Below are 20,178 nucleotides of genomic sequence, written 5' to 3' on the forward strand. Positions count from 1 at the left end.
CAGAGTGTTTCCTTAGTATGACTGTAGTTGCTTATCAATTTTTCTAATAGATCATGCCCTGGTAATAGTCATCATGACACTTTCAAAAATGTGTGTCAATCTTTTGTTAAATTTTTGCATAATTTTTTATTCTGTTTGACTTGTTTGGCATCCTGCTTGAACATTCACAGCAGTAAGTGGCATTTAGATAGAAATATCTAAATCAGCTCCCAGAACACCTACCTAGAATATCTTGGATAGGTATTTCTGATGTTGCAGGACTTGGTTCTGATTCTCCAGCAGCATTTACAGCTTTCACCCTAAATCGGTATTTTCTGAGCTCTTTCAAGTTGGGGATAACGCATTCACAAGTAGGAAAGAGTTTGTCTCCTTCGTTCACCTTCTTCCAGTCAGTACTACCTTCATCTTGCATTTCAACAATATATCCTTTTATAGGACTCCCACCATCCTTTTGAGGAGGCTTCCATGCAAGAGCTACAGATGATTTTGTTTTGTCTTTGACCTCTGGGCAAGATGGTGGACCAGGAACAACTTACAAAACGAGAATAAGTAAAAATTACCTGAGAGTTAGGGTCTTCCTATATTTTTCTGAATAGTTTCTAGAAAAATGCAAGTATTTTAATTTTCTTCTCTCATACATGGAGTGTATAACCCTAGAACATGCATACTAATTGCGTATATAACCTATATTATTAAGAGATACTTAAGGTACAAGACATAAATATCAAACTCTTTAAAAATTAAGTAAAACAATAATATAAAAATATGATTCTGATCTAAAGTTTATTTGGCAATGTCTGCATTGGTGTAATCAAAGTATTAGGCACATAAAAGAGATAAAAAAATTAAATTACAGCTAATTATTTTTAAAATGGTGAAAACCACCAAATCAGGAAACTATTTGTGTCAATGTACTCTTTTTGGTTTAATGAAAACAAAATATTTGATTAATTGCACTAAATGAAAAATAAAAAATAGTAGCACATTTTTTGTTCTGATGTGATAGAGTCATTTAACATAGTCATACAAATTATATACTTACATATGGGATCTGCTGCTAAGGCTGGATCTGATGGTTCACTGGGAGGGCCAATTCCAGCAAGATTTTCAGCCATAACTCTGAACTGGTACTCAACACCCTCAATCAAACGAAGCACATTGTGCTGTAGACCTTTTACTGATGGTTTTGTTACCGGAGCCCTGTTGACACGTGCCCAGTAGACGCCTCCCACTTCTCTCTTCTCCAACCAATAGCCAGTTATTGGGCTGCCACCATTGTCCAAAGGAGGCTCCCAAGTCACCAGCATAGATGATCTGGTGCGATCTAAGACTTTTGGCTTTCCAGGAGGTCCAGGAAGGCCGTAGGGATCCTTAATAACAACTTTTTCTGAGAGGCATTCATCACTTATTCCATATTTGTTTACAGCTCGGACTCTAAATTGATATTTTTCACCTGTTGCAAGATTCCATACCTGAAAAATAAGATTTAAATCAATACTTGGCTACTTTTGGAATAAACTTATTTGGAGATATGCAGTGATTTTCACTTCAAATTCTGTCTTGGAATCTCATTGACATACCTCTGTTTATTACTACACAGCTACATATGATGTCCTAAGGATATTCTTATTTCATGTGCATAGGACCAAACATAAATAAAAATGTCATCATGTTTGTTTTTGCAGTTGGTAAAATTGAATAATGCTGGAAAATGGAAAGGAAGATATCTTCTAGCTCAGCTGAAGTTAAGTAGCAATAGCGAATAATTTCTTTTGTTTTGTCACATGAGGGATAACACAGATACATGGACGGCCAATACAAATACTGGCCATTCATCCAGTAATTCTGGTGTCCAAATGGAGCATGAGCACAGGTGTCTATGCAAGTAGCAGATTTCATTAGATATGTAATATTGTTATTTTTAATGCATACTAAAGTATGTAATAACGATATTTTATAAATTACCCCAAATCTTCTCTCAACAGCGCCTGTAGAGACTTCTTCCCACTCAGATTTCTTCTTACTAGCATCACGTTTCTCAATAATGTAATGGGTAATTTCACTACCACCATTATCAAGAGGTGCATCCCATGTTAAATAGCATGATTCTGCTTTAATATCAGAAACAGTAAGATTTCTTGGTGGAGAAGGACGATCTGTATGAAAGCAATAGAACATAGAACTACATTAAGAAAAAGGCAAAAGCATTTTATTAGCAGCATTTTATTAAAATGTTGCATCCTTACCATACACTTCGACGTGCACATTGCGAAATGCAGTGCCAAGACGATTGGAAGCTCTCACAGTGTAAGTGCCTTTATCATTCCTCACTGTTGCAGGCAGAATAAGTTCAGTTTTTGCTGCACTTCTAGATACTTCTTCCTTGGTTATCTTAAGTGCATCAGATGTTTGGTCAATTAAAACTTCATTCTTGTCCCATTCGATCTTTGGCATTGGCAGACCTGTCACATCAGCAGGAATATTAACTGGTTCTCCTGCCTTGACTTTGATAGTATCTCCTCTCACAGCCAAGCGCAATGTAACAGTTGGAGGTACTGAAAACAAGAAGAAAAATGACAGAGTGAAGATGAAACAGAAATTGCCTTGGAGTGTTCTGAAGATATTTATATGGATTTCTTTAAAGCAGATATACCTTCATCATCTTGTATGACTACGTTGAGGGGCAATGATGGTTCACTTTCTCCAATTTCATTAACAGCTTTGACACGGAATTCATACATATGAAGTTCATCAAGTTTTTCAACGAGAAGAGATGTTTTTGGACAGAGCCTTGCATTAACTCTTTCATAATCTTTTGAATCATGTCTCCTCTTCTCAACAATATACCCTAAGATGGGACTGCCACCATCACTACGTGGAGGCTTCCAATCAAGTGTAATGGTTGATTTTGTTCGCTCTGTGTACATGAACCTCTCAGGTGCCGTTGGAGGACCTATTAACACAGACAAATTATAATGAAAAAAAAAATCAGAGAATTTTAAATTGTATAAATGCTAATGTAATGTAGTAGCTCTAGGTTTTTAAAACCATAACTTTTGTATGCAAAGAATCTGAGTATAATTATGGATAGTATAAAGTTTCTCATGTATGTGGAGAAAAAGGTAATAAGTAGTGTCTCCGTAGGCACCATACATAAAGAACCATAGTAGTTTCACAGAACTGATTTAGACATCTGACTGAAGTAATTGATCTAAGGCAGATGCCTATCCATGTAATTGAAAAGTAAATACAATTTCTGTATAGAAAGCAATTCACACAACAACATTGCTTTATTAACTTTTTTTTTTAAATCTCATAAAGTTAGTAGTCTTACCTAATGGGTCAACTGCAAGAATGGGCCCTATTTCAACAGGTGGACCGGTACCAAATTTGTTCTTGGCACTAACACGGAATTTATATTCCTGCCCTTCAAGTAGACCTGTAATATCACATTTAGATCTTTCTGTGTCTACAGCTAGTCTCCATGTATGCATTTTGGCATCCTTCCGTTCAACAATGAAGCCTATGATATCACTGCCGCCATCATCTTCAGGATCAGACCAGTTAAGCAAACACATCTTTCTGTTTGTGACCACTGGCTTTAGGTCAAGGACTGGTCCAGGAACGTCTGAAAAACAAAATCAAACAAATACAGTAAAGCCCATACTAACCAAAAGAAATGCTTAGTTGATTTGAGAAAATATTTTTCTTACCAAATACTTCGACTCTGGTTCCTGCAGATTTTGAACCACTGCTATTGGTAGCAGTAATTACATATCTTCCATGGTCTTTTCTCAATGCATTCTTAATGGTTAACTCAGATTTTGTGCCAACATTTTCAATAACAACTCGATCTTTGTCTAGTTCACCGTCCTCCACAGTCCAAGCAATGGTGGGAGTAGGACGTCCTGTCACAATAGCAGGAATTTTAATAGTTTGCCCAGCCATGATCTGAATGCCTGCTTTGACAGAAACATCTAACTCAACAGTGGGAGGCTCTGTGGAAGAGAGAGAAACACGTCATTAGCTGAAGGGAGGGATTCAAACCCACCTTTTAAGCAGCTGGACATTTCTTGAAAGCAATGCAATTGCAATACCTTTAGGTTCTGCAACTGTTGTGGGTTCAGTTTCACCAGGTGGTCCTTCACCAGCTGCATTGAGAGCAGTAACACGGAGTTTATAGTCTGCACCTTCTCTGACTTCTGTAACAGTGTACTGTCGAACCTTAATGGGTTTCTCTGTACAACGTGACCACTCCTTTACTCCCATCAGTTGTTTGTACACATGGTAACCAGTGATATCTCCACCACCATTATACACAGGAGGTTCCCATTCTAGCTCAATAGAAGTTGCACTTGTATCAGCAACCCTTGGAATTGGTGGACCAGGTGGCACTACAAATAAATAAGTGTAAATCAAAGTTAAAGGCTATGAATACTATTTTGTCACCTGTATGCTGTTGGCTTCTGCTAAGATACTTACTTATTGGGTCCTGTGCAGTTTTTGGATCTGATGGTGGACTAAATTTACCAGGGCCAGCTGCATTTTCAGCACATACTCTAAAGATATAAGTTAAACCTTCCAGTAGTCCTTCAACTTTTACTTCCAGAGCATTCACAAGGTTTCTGTTGACCCGAGCCCAATGAGTACTATTAATTTCACGTTTTTCAATCCAATATCCTATGATAGGGCTGCCATTATCTTTTGGTTCATTCCACTTAACCAGCATACTGTTGCTGGTAACATCTTCCACATCAGGCTTATTAGGTGCATCTGGTGGAGCTGAAAAAAAAAAAATTGTTGTTTTGTCATCACTGCTGTTTCTTCAGAGTTTACTCAAAGCTAAGAGAGAATAAGATATAAGAAATTACTAATTTTAAGTAATTAATAGTTTTTCTGCTCTTTTTCTTAGAAACTTTGAATCCTAACAGCAATCAGTAATCAAACTGCAGTAGTTCTCTCTTTTGGTAAGAATACTCATCTATTAAACATAGAGAATGCCACTCTTCAGAAGGTAAGTGTTTTAAGTGTAAAGTTTTATGACAGTGATCGTCATTCTTTAATATTTTCAATAGTTCTCTTTACTTCAATGTGCGATAAATATCACATTGCTCAAATTTTTTCTGGGAAACATTCACCTAGATGAAGCTGAGTATTGTAAGAGTCTGTAGTTTTACACTGGTTTTCTGAAAAAGTTGTATTTCAAAATTAAAACTTACAGAAAGGATCTTTAGCTGTCATTGGTTTTGAAACACATGGTGGCCCTGCTCCAACTCTATTTTCAGCAAATACACGGAAGAGATATTCTTTTCCTTCAATCAGTTTTGTAACATGGAATTTGCAATGCCTGAGTGTTGAACTGACAGTGACCCAGCCCATTTCAGCTTTTGTATTGTCTTTCTTTTCCAGTACATAGTTTAGGATTTCACTTCCACCATCATCAAGAGGAGGCTCCCACTTGCAGATGACAGAATTTTTCCTTATATCTTCAAATACAAAGTTGACTGGAGGCCCAGGTATATCTGTCAGTAAACCGAGAAAAATGATCAGTACTCATCATTTGCACTTCTTACCCAATACTCTGAACAACTAGGTGTTTTAAGAACATTCTTTACACACCTAACACATTGACTTCACATGAGGCTTTTGCAACACCATGATCATTTTCTACTTTAATTGTAAATGTGCCATGGTCAGCTCTGATGGAGTCACGAATTGATAGTACAGACTCCCCTTCTTTATGGTTGTCAACGCTCAAACGTTCTGGCAGTGACAGCTGGAAAGGTTTCTCTTCTACAGCTTCACCCTTCTTCTTTGGTGTTGTTACTCTCTTTTTGATATCCTCTGGTCTGACAATTTCATCATTCCTCAGCCAAGTGATAGATGGGTAAGGTGACCCTGAAATATGTGCCTCAAGTATGATCTCATCACCTCTTTTCACTTCAAGGCCAGACTGTAGGTTTGCAGCAAGGAAGACTTTTGGAGCCTCTGTAATAACAGAGAATGATAAATAGAGTGTAGAATCTTCCAATATGTTTGAGGATGTATGGCAATTAATACAAAAAATCAAATTATTAATTCATACCAATAGGATCCACAGCTTTAACGAAAGGAGTAATCCGAGAAGGCTCACTGATGCCAGCAGCATTCTCAGCACGAACACGAAACTGATATTCCTTTCCTTCCTCGAGGCCTTTCACTGGATAAGTTAGTAAGGGTACCAGATAGTCATTGCATCTCTCCCACCTCTCTTTGCCCTTTGCGAGCTTTTCTATTATATAGCCCATAATTTTGCTTCCACCATCAAACAGGGGTGGTTTCCATGTAAGTGTTACTGATTTTGATGTTGGATTATGGACCTCAAGGTCAACAGGTGGATCTGGAGGCTCTGTAGAAGAGTAGATCAAAAGAAGGGTCATATGATAAAAGAAAGGACGAAGATATTAGTTAAAATTCAATTTGCTAGATTATTTAATAGTAAGACAAACTTACGTTTTGGGTCTTCTGCAATGATTGGGTTTCTTAGTTCAATATAATCACCTCCTCCAATCTTATTGACAGCTTTAACACGGAAGTAATATTCACAGTTTGGGATAAGGTCTTTGACTTGCCATGAAAGTTTATTTTCACCAGACATGACTGGGATATATGTTCTACGACCTGCTTCTCTGCGTTCTAGAACATAATGCAAAATAGGAGTACCACCATCGAAGTCTGGAGGTTCCCAGGATACTTTGCAAGAATTCTTAGTTACTTCGCTTGCCTTGATGTCTTTACACTGTCCAGGTGGACCTGTTTTAAATAAGAATAAAAAATTAGCTAACTAAATAGATGGGAAACTGTATTCATATAAATATGAAATCATGTCTTTGCTTTGCAGAAAGCAGACCAAGACCACAAATGTTGACTACACACCATGTATACGAATTTGTTCCCAAAAAGAGTCAGAATTCTTAAAACATTTTTATATTTATACTATAATTATTCAAAATAATTGGGCTTTGAGCAGCCACTGAATAGTTAGAGCAACTTGCGGTAATGTTTTTTCATGGGATTTCGTAACATTAATGTCTGTATGACAATCTACATGTGTCTGAATTGAAGTGATTTGTCCACCTGGCAGAAAAAATATCTTTCTAGTCCTTTCTTCCGTCTGCTGCAGGCCCAAATGAAGATAAGTATATTTCTTGGAAGGGAAGAATCTAGTTACCTATGACTTTGACATTGACTGAGCCAGTCGTTGATGCCAGCTTATTCTCCAGTGTGATAGTATAAACACCAGCATCAGCATGAACACTGTCTACGACTTCGAGCAATGCAGAGGTGTAGTCACTCTTCATTGATGTTCTGTCACCAGCTTTCAACTCTTTGCCATCTTTGTGCCATGTTATAGTTGGGGATGGAACAGCTCTGAAGGGTATAGGGATACTTAATTTCTGTCCTTTAACAACAACAATGTCACGAGTTTGTAGATCAATGGTTGGATTGCCTGTAAAAGTAAGTATAATATTACTAGAAAGTTGCCAAACACCATTTTTTTTATTATGGAGATCTGAAAAAAAAAAAGGCATCTATTCTTACAGTCTGGGTCTTTGGCAACAACTTTTTCTGAGATGTCTGATGGCTCACTAGCTCCAACAGCATTGACAGCTCTGACTCTTAGCACATATTCCTTGTCTGGAACCACACCTTCCTCCACTTTACATTTTAGATCTTTTATTGGACGAGAATTGATTCGCATCCATTTTTCTGTTCCTGCTTCACACATCTCAACATTATACCCAATAATAGGACTTCCACCATTCTTCTCAGGAGGTTTCCATGCAATGCAAATGTGATTTCGGCCTGCATCTGTGACATGTAAATCTTGAGGAGGTGAAGGAGGGCCTGCAGAAATGGAAAAGTTATTGTGTAATTTTTCTCTCAGAATATCTGTTCCACACAGTACACTGCTTCTATAATCCATACACTGTATATTTTACTACTACTTACTTGTTGGATCTTCAATATGAATGAGGTCAGTTGGTTCACTGGGATGACCACAACCAGCTTCATTTTCTGCACGAACCTGGAACTGTACATCTGTGCCTTCAATGACATCTGTCACTCTGAAATTGCAATCTGGACCAGCTGTCTTGCCAGCTTTTACCCAGCGAGTGGCCAGTTTTTCTTTCTTTTCAATAACATATCTGAATAAATTGGGGAAAATACTATCAGGCACTTGAAATAAGGAACACTTCAGAGTTCTTGTTCAATAAAATAGATAAAAAGAGATTAGAAGAGGTTGGACAGTGAATAGCAAAGAGAGTCATGAGTAATAGATTCCATGAACTTTTCTTCACACCTTAGTCACTTAGTCCTAGTAGGTCTCAGGCCCTATTAGGGCTGACATCACTGACAAACCCAGGCCTGAAAGCTAATACCTGAACTGTGTTCTGTGTTTTAGAACTGAACTAAACTGTGTTTTCAGATTTGAGAGAGCTAAAGAGGCAAAAGAACCTCCAAGCTATACTTTTATCTTTCCTAGTTTGGATCTCAGTGGTTAGTCCATTGAGAGTATTTGTAGATATTATTACTCAGCTGTCAAAATTCTGCTTAGGACAGGCTATGGCAAAGTAATGCAAATTAAGTAAATTATGTTGCTTCAGGCAGGTCTCTGAACTCGTCTGTTTCTTTAACTTGAGTTTACTGTGATTTGGAAAGAGAGGAAAAATCAAAATGTAAAGAGGAAAAATCCAACTGGCATTCAAGGTGAATTTCAGAGTACAGATACTTTAGAAACCAAATTAAAAGACAAGTTAGAAACAACCTAGAAGAGTTAAACAGTCTGAGAATTGTTATAAAGAAGAGAATGAACAGAAAAGAGGTGAGGCTTCATTTTAGCTGAGTGTATACAGTCTGAAGGAGAAACTAAGCAGTAGGAAAATGCAACAATATTACTTGATAGACTAAGTGGCTACATAAATAAGTCTAAGGATGTTGACACGTATTCCTTGTCCATGCATATTAGGTATTTTATTTGCATAATTTCCACATTTTAAAATCAAACCCTTAACTGCTTTGACCACATGGCTTCTCTTACATCCATCTACCTCTTTTTCATATAAAATTTGTCCATTTAAAATTTAAACATTTTGAGAGACATGTCTTAATTCATTAAAAGATTTTCATCTATAGGAACCTATACAAAATGACCTTACCTTTGAATTGGTCTGCCACCATCATTCTTAGGTGGTTCCCACTTCAAGTCAACATGACCTTTTTTCACTTCAACTATTGTAAGGGCATATGGAGGCCCCGGGGTTGCTAAAACAGAAAAAAGACACACATTAGAAGACTAGGAATTCATTATGCATGAGCTACTGATCACTCAGTAAGCAAATCAAAACTTACTGAAAGTATCTTTAGCAAGCACTGAGTCTTCAATTTCACAGTAGTCACTCTGTCCAACGGCATTTTCAGCAGCCACACGGAACACATACAATGAGCCTTCAGTCAGCGGGCTCACTGTGTACTTGGTATCTTTGACTGTTGTATCAACTGTCTGCCAGCCTTTTCGCCTTACATCTCTTTTTTCAACAATGTAGTTGGTAATTGGGGAACCCCCATCTTTTTCTGGTACTGTCCATTTAAGATCTGCTGTGTTTTTAGTAATATTAATAACTTCAAGCCAGCGAGGTGGTGAAGGAGGATCTGCAAAATAGAAAAAGAAGGTAAACCAGGTCATTGTAATTCCCACGAAAGATCTTGGAAGCCAGGGAATACACCTAAAGTTTTAAAGCTTTGTATTTTCTGAGCTGAAGCAAGGCAAATTTTACATTTCATAAGCTTTCCAATAGTTTGGTGCCTACGGAAACAGGCAGACATGGGGCTTTTTTAATGGCAGAAACAGTCTATTTGCAGCAGGAGCACATTCTGAAACAGTACTCACAGAGCCTCTCCTTGCACAGCACGGGATCACTGGGTTCACTGGGCTCACTCTCGCCAGCCTTGTTCACAGCTCTTACACGGAATGAATATTCTTGTTTCTCCATAAGATCTTTGAGGAAGTGTTCAGTTGTGGGAACTCCTTCAGCCACTCTCACCCACTCATCTGTTCCAGTCTTTAACAGCTCAACGACGTAAGATTCAATCTTTGCCCCTCCATCATGTTCTGGCTTTGTCCAGTTTAGGGTCAATGACGTCTTGCCAACATCTTTCACAGTGGGCTTTCCAGGAGGCCATGGTGGATCTAGACAAGAGTTCAATATTAATTATGTGATTGAAAACAATTTTTGTTGTTGTTGCTAAATTAAACTATTAAAAATGTGTTTATTATACCAATTGGATCTTTCACTAAGATTGGCTCTGTTTCCTTGCTTGGTTTTCCAGGTCCTGCAAGATTCTCTGCCAAGACACGGAACTTATATTTCTTCTTATTTGTAAGACCTTTAACTCTGAAAATAAAAATTAAGTTTGATTAAACAAAAGCTAGATATTAATTAATGTTTAAAACATTATTCTCTCTATTCTTCATATCACAGTTTACTTGGGAAATCTGAAAATACCTAAATTACTGCTAATGATGTTTTATGAAATGTTGAACATTTGAAATAGGCATATTGTCAACAGTAAAACAGAGAATCATGGGACAGAAATGAGCATTATAAGAACATCTTGCATTTTTGCATGTTCTATATTTTTTTAGTTAATAAGAGTACCAGCAGAAAAAACCCAAATTTTTTGGTTTGATACTTGAGATGGCTATATCTGCTATTTTAGAATATCTTATGAATAATCACATAGCACAGAAATTATTAAGCATAACATTTAAAAAAATAAAATACTTGATTAACTCTGCTGTAAAGACATTTTTCTTTAAAACTAATTATGAAAAAAGTATGCCACCAGATGGTAGCTGAATCAAAACTTATGGAAGTTAGGAAAAAAAGAGTAAGAACAATGTAAAACTTATTTAAAAGACTACTGTTTCTGTCTCTGTGCCATATTTCAGCTTAAATTGACTGTAGTCTTACTTGAATGTTGTATCTTTCACTGGCATTTTATTGCATTTTATCCATTTATCCTGCTCAGGATCGTATCTTTCAACCCAGTAGCCAGTTATGGGGCTGCCACCATCTTCATCTGGTTCATTCCATGTTAAAGTGACTGAATCTTTAGTGACCTCTGTAGGCTTGAGACCTGTTGGAGGGCCTGGTGGATCTGTATAAATTAATTAATGAAAAACAAAAACAAAACAAAAAACCAAAACCATCAGATGTGAGTTTTTTTCTCCCTATTAAAATATTGTGAAAATTTAACAATTATTTAATTAACTAACCAAATGAATATTTGGCAATGATGGGGTTACACTGTGCTGGCTCCCCGATACCATACATGTTCTCAGCACTGACTCGGAACACATATTCTTTATGAGGAGTTAAGTTGGTAGCTCTGAATTTTGTATCCTTAATAGTTGATGACAGCTTGTCCCATATTTCACTGTCTGTAGCTCTTTTCTCAAGGACATAGTTGGTAATTTTAGAACCCCCATCATCTCGTGGAGGATTCCATGTTAGAAGGCAGGATTCGTTTGTGATTTCTGTTACATCAAATGCAGCTGGTGGACCAGGTTTATCTGTAGAGGATAAGATGTGAAAGTTAATCTTCTGCTTGCATACTTCAGTACATTACTAATTATTTGTATAAACAACATAGAATACATGCATACCGAGGACATTAACTTCAACAACAGCAGTAGCACGTCCACTGGAATTTACAGCTTCTATAATATAGGTTCCACTGTCACTCCTTTTGCTGTCTGTAATGGTCACTGTAGATTGATTAGGCTGGCTTTCAATGGTGATTCTGTTGTCAGGTCTCAAAATTTTGTCAGCCTTGGTCCAAGTAATCCGGGGCTCAGGCTTTCCAGTTACTTTAGCTGGTAGCTCAATTTTAGTTCCAGCTTTCACAGTAAGTCCAGCAAGAAGCTTCACATCTAAGAAAATTTCTGGAGCCTCTGATTTAGGAGAGAATAAAAATGTTTATATAGAAACAATATTTCAGAGACCGGTAAAAAGAAAGCAGCTATTGTAATTCAGCAGTTGAAGTAATTACCTTTTGCATCAATGGCCTGAATATCATCAGTTGGCTTGCTTGGCCTGCTAGCTCCCATTCTGTTCAGAGCCTTAACCCGATATGCATACCACTCTCCTTCCAGGAGCTTTGTTACTTCCATTCTGTTTAAAAAAAAAATAAATCAGATATTTAAAGCAATGATGATGGCATAGTTAGTTGAAAATATGTATCTACTGATGTCAATTTACTTACTTCGTTTCAATAACAGGGTCCCCACATATCTCCCACTTATCTGTGCCACGTTGGGATTTTTCTACCAGATAACCCTTAATGCGGGCACCACCATCATATTTTGGAGGCTCCCAGGTTAGGAAGATTCCTTTTGATGTTGGATTTCTCCATTTAACGTTTTCCGGTGGGTCAGGCACCGCTATTAAAAATTAAAACATATTTTGTTTTTACATCTTATTTTGAAGAAAATCAGATTTCAGAAACAGAAAATTAGCAGCAATATGCTCACTTGCTGGTGTTGACATATTTACAGGTTCATCAATATATGCAGGTTCTCCAGGGCCACATTTATTGCATGCAGAAACTCTAAATAAATATTCTTTTCCTTGGACGAGGTCAGGTACAGTGAACTCATGGTCAACAATATGATCCATAACCTGAAGACCAGAAAGGTTCCAATGTGTTTTTAAAATTTATTTCCAAAGAGTGATTATCAGTATAAGACACAAAACTCAGTAGCACATGTGGAAATAATATAGCAATAGAAATTCAAATGAGAGAGAATGAACTTACTTTGCTCCATGTTTTCCGGCTTACTTCACGTTTTTCAATTACATAGCCAGTAACTGGACTTCCACCATCATCTTCTGGAGGTTCCCATGACAACTGTACTGTAGTCTTGAGTACTTCTAAAACTTGAAGTTCTTTTGGTGCACTTGGAGGAGCTAGAAGCCATAGAAATTGCATTAATTTTTTTTGTAATTGGCGTTTGATAGATGATCTCTATGTAATATATCTGCCAGAAGACTTAGTCTTGTTAGTCATTCTTCCTAAACCAGAATAGACTTTTTTTGAGGATGGGTTTCTAGTTTTTAGTTATATTTTAATGTACTTGGTTTACTGGACATTGTGAGATTTCACATTGTTAACCTAATTAGATTTTGCAAGAAAAATATGGAATATTATTGGTAGAATATATACATGTCCACTTACCAATGACATTAACATTAATTTCTCCTGAAACAGATGACACAGGGTTTTCTAATGCTAAGTAATAAATTCCCTTGTCTGGACGTTCACTCGGAGTAATTACAAGTTCTGCAAAGGAGGCAGTGGTCTTCATTTTTACACGATCACCCTCTTCTAAGACTTGATCACCAAAAGACCAGGTGGCAGTTGGAACAGGATAGCCAGTGATGGGAACACGGATCTTGATTGGCTCTGGAACAATAACTTCCAGCCCATCTTTAAATGCACTTAGGTCCATTGTAGGTTCAACTGGAAAAAGTGGAAAATGGATTCTATGAAATCTTTTCTGTTGTTATGAATATGGGTAATGATAGCTGTGTTGAGAGGTTGCTTCTGATTGTATCTCAGCTTTCAGGGTGGAGCTGCCTAGGCCTAGCTTTGGCTTATCACTGCCTACCTGTCCTGACTAAATGCCTTTTTTTTTTTTTTAGAAATATGTGAGATGATAAGGGAGAATAGCATTACCAAGTAGGATATCTAATTTCCCTTTAATATAAGAACTGTGTATTGTTTAATTTTTTTTTTCCCCAGAGGTCTTCTATGCCTTTCTCTCTTTCTGTTATCTCCCATCTTCCACAAAGCTCAGTTAGGAGACGAAAGGCCATGCCTTCCTCCTCAGGCAACCTAATAGGCCTCTACCTAATAGTACAGATAATTATCTGAAGAATTCATAATGAAGGAGAAATGGCTCATAAACTCGAATGTCTAAGGTGTGACAGTTATCTGGTGAGAAATCGTCACATATTACCCACAAGATGCTCTTTAATAATGTGCCTTATCTGATTAACTGTCTTTAATAACTAGCATATGGCTTACCAAAAGTATCATCTGCAGTCAATGGCCCAATAGCCTCTGCTGGGTCAGACACACCAGCTGCATTTTCTGCTGAGACTCTGTAGTAATAACTGGATCCTTGTTTCAATCCAGTTACCTAAAAAGCACAAATAATACTTTACTAACTCATATTAAAGATGATCTATACATTTTAAGTGTTGATGAAGAGGACATCATACCTTAAAAGTAAGAGCAGGTACTAGTTTTGGGTTACAACGAATCCACTTGTCCGTTCCTTCTTCTTGCCTTTCAACAATATAGCCCAAGATTGGACTTCCTCCGTCTTCAAGAGGAGGTTCCCATGTGAGCTGAACTGATGACTTAGTTTGATCTGAATGCTCAAGGTTAATGGGAGGACTTGGTCTCTCTGAAAAAAAATTGCAACAAATACATTTTTGCCACTGACAAAGAAGTATGGTTCTGCAAATCAGCTATTTGTATCTTACAGTACTGTTTCTAAAGCCTTTGCATAGCTTTTTCTCAACCAAAATTCTAAACTGAGTTGGATCCTAACTTCAGAGCAAAAATATTTGGAGTTCTTACTGAACCAAATGGTAACAAGGTACTTCTGATACATTTGGAGGACAAAAATAGCCAAAATCTAACTGCCCACAGTATTTGCAGCACACACATTTCTCAACTGAACTTTTGTGCACTCATGGCATAAACATCCAAAATGTCCCTGTCTCATAATACAATCACAATCATGCATACTTTGCATACTTACCAATTGGGTCCATAATTTTTACTGCACGTGTAGCAGGACTTGGTTTGCCAACTCCAACCATGTTTTGAGCTCTTACTCTGAAGAAATATTCTTCATTTTCCACAACATCAGTCAGGAGAGCTGACAGTTCATCAGCTCCTGTGGTCATAGTTGGCTCCCATCTGATGGAACCTTTGTTACGCAGTTCAATAACGTAGCCAGTTATTGGAGATCCTCCATCATACTCAGGTGGTTCCCAGCTAAGTGTGGCTCCAAACCTGTTCACATCACTAACTTCTACATTTTGAGGAGGACCAGGAACATCTGCATTTTATTTTAGGGAGAAAAAGGAAAACCAAAGTATGTGGGTTTTATCTATTGTTAGAGTTTATACTGCTTTTCCTACACTGCTGTCAAACACTGATTTTTTGATAACTTCTACTCACCAAATTTGCTCTTAGCTTCCACAGGTGTGTCTGTTTCCACTGGCTCACCAGTACCCACTCTGTTGCGTGCACTAACACGGAAGAGGTACTCAACTCCTCCTTTTTGAAGTCCAGTAACAGTGTATTCACAATTTTCAGCACGATCTGTGACCGTAATCCAGGTTTTACGCTTAATATCACGTCTTTCAACAACGTAGCCTATGATTTTACTTCCACCATCACTTTCTGGTTCTTGCCAGGCGAGACCAACTTCACCATCATAAGTTTCAGTGACTTCCAAGTTTCTAACTGGACCTGGAACATCTAATAAAGATATGACAATATTTCAGTATTTCAGGGCATTGCATCTTTTTTTTTTCCCCCTCTGGCTAGAGAAGAGGAGGCCAAGAGAAGACCTCTTTACAATCTACAGCTTCTCCCTAGGGGCAAGTGGAAGGTATGATTCTATGAAATAAATTTAAGAAGGGTTTTAATAATAGAAGTACTTACCAATGACCTCTACATTGATGAATGCTTCTGCCTGCCCATGTTTGTTTCGAAGCACAACCTTGTACCTTCCCTTATCTGATTTCTTTGCTTCAAAAATTTTGAAGGTAGTGCAGTCGGTTGTTGTATCAACAGTTGTTGTGGGCAGACTTTCCCCTGCTTTTGACCATTCAGCTTCTGCTCTTGGGTAGGCATCGTATGGGACAGTCATAGTTAAAGGCTTCCCAACATCAACCACAAGATTTTGATCACCAGTCTTGATTTTAGGTGCAGCTAAGAAAGATCAATGTGACAAATAAGCTATAAAGATGAATGTGACTTGCATATATATATATATATAAATCATATGTTTGTGTAGTCAGCAAAGATGCTAACGTAGAGAAGTAAAAGGAGCTGTTGTGTAAATTCTAGAGGAAATCCTTCTTATACTCATTGGACAGCTCCAGAGAAAGAAATTCAGCTGGTTGATATACTGTATTGTGTTCTCCTATAAAATCAGGATAGAGAGAGTTGCTTTTTGAGCATTAATTTAATTATTTTATTGGTCAATCCTCTAAAGCAGACAAATTAGGAATTAAATGTCTTATATGACTGAAATAAGTAGGCCAAATAATTTCCATGTTTTATTACTGACTTAATGAAAAGGTTCCGTCTTCTTTAAGCTCAAATCATGCTCTTTGGTATTGACATTGAAAAGTGACCTATATTTTCCTCAACAGTTGGACCAGCACGGTATAATAAAAAGTATTTTTTGCTTGAATTATAATACATATAGTTTAACAGACTTGCACTTTTCTCAGGCTGATTGTCTATTCATTTTAGTTCAATTCTTTAAAAGGACAAAAATCAATTTACTTAAACAGTTAATTCACTAAGATTTTATAAAAGAAACACAAAGCAAGCAACTTACCAGCTAATTCAAGCTTAGCTCTAGCTTCCTTATCTTTGGCGATAAATCTGTATTCCCCTTGGTCGCGGGGCTTTATCTCGCAAACCTGCAGCCTGTGGACCTTCCCTTCACTCATCATCTGATGTTTGTCACCTTGGATGATAATCATGTTGTTTCTCAGCCACTTGACCTCCACACCATCTTTGTTCAATTCAGCCATGAAGATGACATCTGCACCAGGAACTTCATAAATATCTTGTGGTGGTCGGATAATCTCAACAGGGATTTCTGAAAGAAACGGTAATTAATTGGTGTTATTTGTTTATTGTTTCTACTATTATTAAACAAAGAAGAAATAAATCCTATTCGATTTTACAAATACCTTCAACAAAAAGTCTTGCCCTAGATCTCCTGTCATCCACTCCACAGGAATATTCACACTCATCATCTAGTCTACAGTCTTTTATGATTAATCGGTGCAGATTTCCATCCTTTTCAAACTGGTATCTTTATGGGGGAGAAAAATAAGTGGTATTTTAGCTTCCAGACCAAGCAACAAAGTAAAGCAAGCATGTTTAACACATTAACAAGCATAATAAAATGTACATACTTTTTGCCTTCTTTGATTTCTCTTCCATTTCTGTACCATTTTACACTGACTTTCTCTTTGGAAAGCTGGCATGTAAAGACAGCATCATCAAATTCAGTGACAGTCTGGTCCTGAAGATGTTCAGTGAAGTCTGCTGGTGCTTCTGTGATGAGAAGCTCTGCAACAGATTTGTCTTGTCCAGCAGTAACAGTGTATTCACCTTCATCTATAAACCCACAGTCTTTAATGATCAACGAGTGTTTGAATTTATCAATTTTGTACAAAATGCGCCTGTCGAATGCGATCTCTTCGCCATTCTTTGTCCATTTGAGAGTTGCATTAAGGCGATTGACTTTGCACCAGAATGTGACAGTTTTCTTTTCCATGGTCTCAATGTCTTCAAGGGGCTCAACAATTCTGAGATCCTCCTCTGTTATGACAAAAAAGTGAACATTTTTACATCCTCATATGAAACTGAATGTTGATGAAACAATTTTAATGCAGTGCAAGAGATTTACCTAATACTGTTAAGGCAGCAGAGCTTTTGACCTGTTCACCTCTCTGGTTTGACAGTGCAATGCTGTAGGTAGCTTGATCTTTCAGCTCTGCGTCTCTGATTCTGAGAGTGTAAACTAAACCCTTCTGAACAATAATGTACTTTGCACTATCAAATATTGCCTCATCATTTTTGTACCACTTCTCTTTGGCACCTTCTTTATTAACTTCACAGTGGTAGATAACTTCTTGACACTCTTTAACTTCTTGGTCCTTAAGGGGAGTTATAATTCTGAGTTTTTCTGAAATTGAGAAAACAGAAGAAATAGAACATCATATAGTATAAGGAGTGCAACAAAACATGCACCTACATATTGATAAAATAAAGCTTACCAATCACTCCTAAGTGTGCTGCAGCTTTAGCTTCACCAACCATGACGCTGTACATTCCTGTATCTCCTAGAATAGTGTCTTTAACCACAAGTGTCCTCTTCTTGCCATCTGAAATGATGTCGTACTTATCACCAGGCTCCAGGACTGTGTCACCCCTCAGCCACTGTACTTCAATGGCCTCTTTGGATACTGTACAGACAAATTCAGCTTTTTCTCCTTCAAGCACCTCAAGATTTTGTGGTCTGGTAAGAAATTCTGCTGCAAGTTCTGAAAGAAAACATTTTTGTAGATATGTATAATTTTATTTTATTTTTACTTGTGAAGGGAATAAACAAAATTGTGTATTCTTACTGTCTTTGAAATATTTTTAATTTTATTCTTTTTTTTTTTTCCAGAAAACAAGGCCACCAAAGTAACACTTACCGTGTACAGTAAGTTTTCCTGTTGTACTTGAGCTTGGGAGCTTGCAAGTATATTTGCCAGCATCTTCTGGATGAGCATTATGTATAAGAAGAATTCTCTTTCTACCATCAGAAATGTGTTCAAATCTACCACCATCAGGTACCTCTTCATCTCCTTTAAGCCAAGTAACTTCAGCATTAGGCCTTGAAACTTCACAGATCAATTTTACAGTGTCATTTTCATTTACTTCAAGATCAGGAAGATTTTTTGTGAAAACAGCCTCCTCCTCTGCAAGAAGAATTTTGAAAGATGATTAAACCTTGTCGTAAAAAAAGCCTCACATTTTTTATTTTTCACATATTAGATTGTAAAACACTGTGTTTACCTATTACTGTAAGTAGGCCTGAAGTTCGAGCTGTTTTTGCTTCACAGGAATATTCAGCTTCATCATCAAAGACACATTTATTGACAACAAGAATGTGTTCCGCACCTTTGGAAATTATATCATACTTTTTGCCTTTTCTGATTTCCATGCCATCCTTAAACCACTTCACCTGTTTCAGAGCAAATTAACATGGTTATTAATAGTAACACACTCGTCATAGATTTCAGTTGTATTTTCTTTTATAACTATGTTGGAGACAACTATAGAGTTGTCTCCATTAGTTGAAGGAGTTACTGAGATTAAAAAGTATTATTATTGACCTTGACACCTGGACGAGAAATTTCGCATTCAAACCGAGCAGGTTGTTTTTCTTTAACCTCAAGGTCAGTTAGAGGTTTCAGGAACTCAACACGAATAGCTGTAAGAGAAAAGGAAATGTTTAGCAGAGGAAAGTCTACAGTAGAGAAGAAAAAAATTGCTGACACTGATATTATTATTAGTCATAGACACTAGTACATAGCTTTTATAGCATCTAGAAATTTTGTAGAAAACTGTAAATTACTCACGTTCTACATTGAGAAAACATGATGTCTTAAAATCCTTAGCATCACAGCTATATGTTTTTGCATCGTCCAGTGTGCAGCCATGGATGATGAGTTTTCTGACCCTGCCATCAGAAATTATATCATATTTCTTTGATTTGTGAATTTCTTCTCCGTTTTTGAACCATTTAACTTTTGCATTTTCCCTGGAAACTTCACATTCCAGTATTGCAGTGGCCTCCTCTTCAACAGTCTGGTCCTCAAGTGGTTTAGTAAATTCAACAGGGGGTTCTAAAAGAGACAGATGGATTTTTTGATAGAAAAGATCTAAATGATAGCCAGTCTTCTGCTTATACAGAACAGTCTCATGCTATTTACTAATTTTGCTTGACTGAATAATCAAAAAGGCTCTTGGATGTCTCTGCTGAAGGTTTTTTAAAACTTTATTTCTAATGCACAGGCATGGTTTTGTTAATTCTGTTAATTTCCTCATTTTCAGCCTACTGTAAGATTAGAATGAATGATATCCTTATCCATGGGGTTTTTAATTACAAATCATGACAAAGCCTTGCAAATCAGTTTCTTTAGCTGAACCATACCCATGTCATCTCAGTGACTCTAAAATTACATTGACCTTGGAGGATTTTTTTTTTTAAGTTTTTCCTTGAATTACTGGATTAGTGTGTGCCCTTTT

The 20,178-nt window shown here is 37.1% G+C and overlaps 1 protein-coding gene across 1 annotated transcript in view; it reads right to left on the reverse strand.

The window, feature by feature from the left end:
• The window catches only part of TTN (titin), a 239,103-nt gene that overhangs the window by 69,140 nt on the left and 149,785 nt on the right, over positions 1-20,178 (reverse strand). The window contains exons 181-222 of the mRNA XM_039387980.1: positions 19,509-19,775; positions 19,263-19,360; positions 18,943-19,111; positions 18,579-18,845; positions 18,156-18,422; positions 17,786-18,064; positions 17,289-17,697; positions 17,061-17,185; positions 16,700-16,966; positions 15,793-16,062; positions 15,304-15,606; positions 14,879-15,181; positions 14,331-14,518; positions 14,134-14,248; positions 13,282-13,566; positions 12,862-13,013; positions 12,578-12,725; positions 12,310-12,487; positions 12,097-12,218; positions 11,711-11,998; positions 11,321-11,617; positions 11,016-11,202; positions 10,321-10,436; positions 9,932-10,231; positions 9,394-9,693; positions 9,201-9,306; positions 7,993-8,189; positions 7,582-7,887; positions 7,211-7,489; positions 6,493-6,792; positions 6,086-6,388; positions 5,620-5,988; positions 5,220-5,522; positions 4,483-4,782; positions 4,098-4,394; positions 3,714-3,998; positions 3,335-3,628; positions 2,654-2,953; positions 2,247-2,555; positions 1,966-2,156; positions 1,043-1,472; positions 223-531 (exon numbers count right to left, since the gene is read on the reverse strand). Coding sequence (XP_039243914.1) covers positions 223-531; positions 1,043-1,472; positions 1,966-2,156; positions 2,247-2,555; positions 2,654-2,953; positions 3,335-3,628; positions 3,714-3,998; positions 4,098-4,394; positions 4,483-4,782; positions 5,220-5,522; positions 5,620-5,988; positions 6,086-6,388; positions 6,493-6,792; positions 7,211-7,489; positions 7,582-7,887; positions 7,993-8,189; positions 9,201-9,306; positions 9,394-9,693; positions 9,932-10,231; positions 10,321-10,436; positions 11,016-11,202; positions 11,321-11,617; positions 11,711-11,998; positions 12,097-12,218; positions 12,310-12,487; positions 12,578-12,725; positions 12,862-13,013; positions 13,282-13,566; positions 14,134-14,248; positions 14,331-14,518; positions 14,879-15,181; positions 15,304-15,606; positions 15,793-16,062; positions 16,700-16,966; positions 17,061-17,185; positions 17,289-17,697; positions 17,786-18,064; positions 18,156-18,422; positions 18,579-18,845; positions 18,943-19,111; positions 19,263-19,360; positions 19,509-19,775 — 10,578 coding nt within the window. The remainder of the gene's footprint in view (positions 1-222; positions 532-1,042; positions 1,473-1,965; positions 2,157-2,246; positions 2,556-2,653; positions 2,954-3,334; positions 3,629-3,713; positions 3,999-4,097; positions 4,395-4,482; positions 4,783-5,219; positions 5,523-5,619; positions 5,989-6,085; positions 6,389-6,492; positions 6,793-7,210; positions 7,490-7,581; positions 7,888-7,992; positions 8,190-9,200; positions 9,307-9,393; positions 9,694-9,931; positions 10,232-10,320; positions 10,437-11,015; positions 11,203-11,320; positions 11,618-11,710; positions 11,999-12,096; positions 12,219-12,309; positions 12,488-12,577; positions 12,726-12,861; positions 13,014-13,281; positions 13,567-14,133; positions 14,249-14,330; positions 14,519-14,878; positions 15,182-15,303; positions 15,607-15,792; positions 16,063-16,699; positions 16,967-17,060; positions 17,186-17,288; positions 17,698-17,785; positions 18,065-18,155; positions 18,423-18,578; positions 18,846-18,942; positions 19,112-19,262; positions 19,361-19,508; positions 19,776-20,178) is intronic.

The sequence above is a fragment of the Pipra filicauda genome, unplaced genomic scaffold, assembly GCF_003945595.2.
Source record: "Pipra filicauda isolate LSUMZ 115617 unplaced genomic scaffold, ASM394559v2 scaffold5_size6683894_pilon, whole genome shotgun sequence".
NCBI classification, from domain to species: domain Eukaryota; kingdom Metazoa; phylum Chordata; class Aves; order Passeriformes; family Pipridae; genus Pipra; species Pipra filicauda.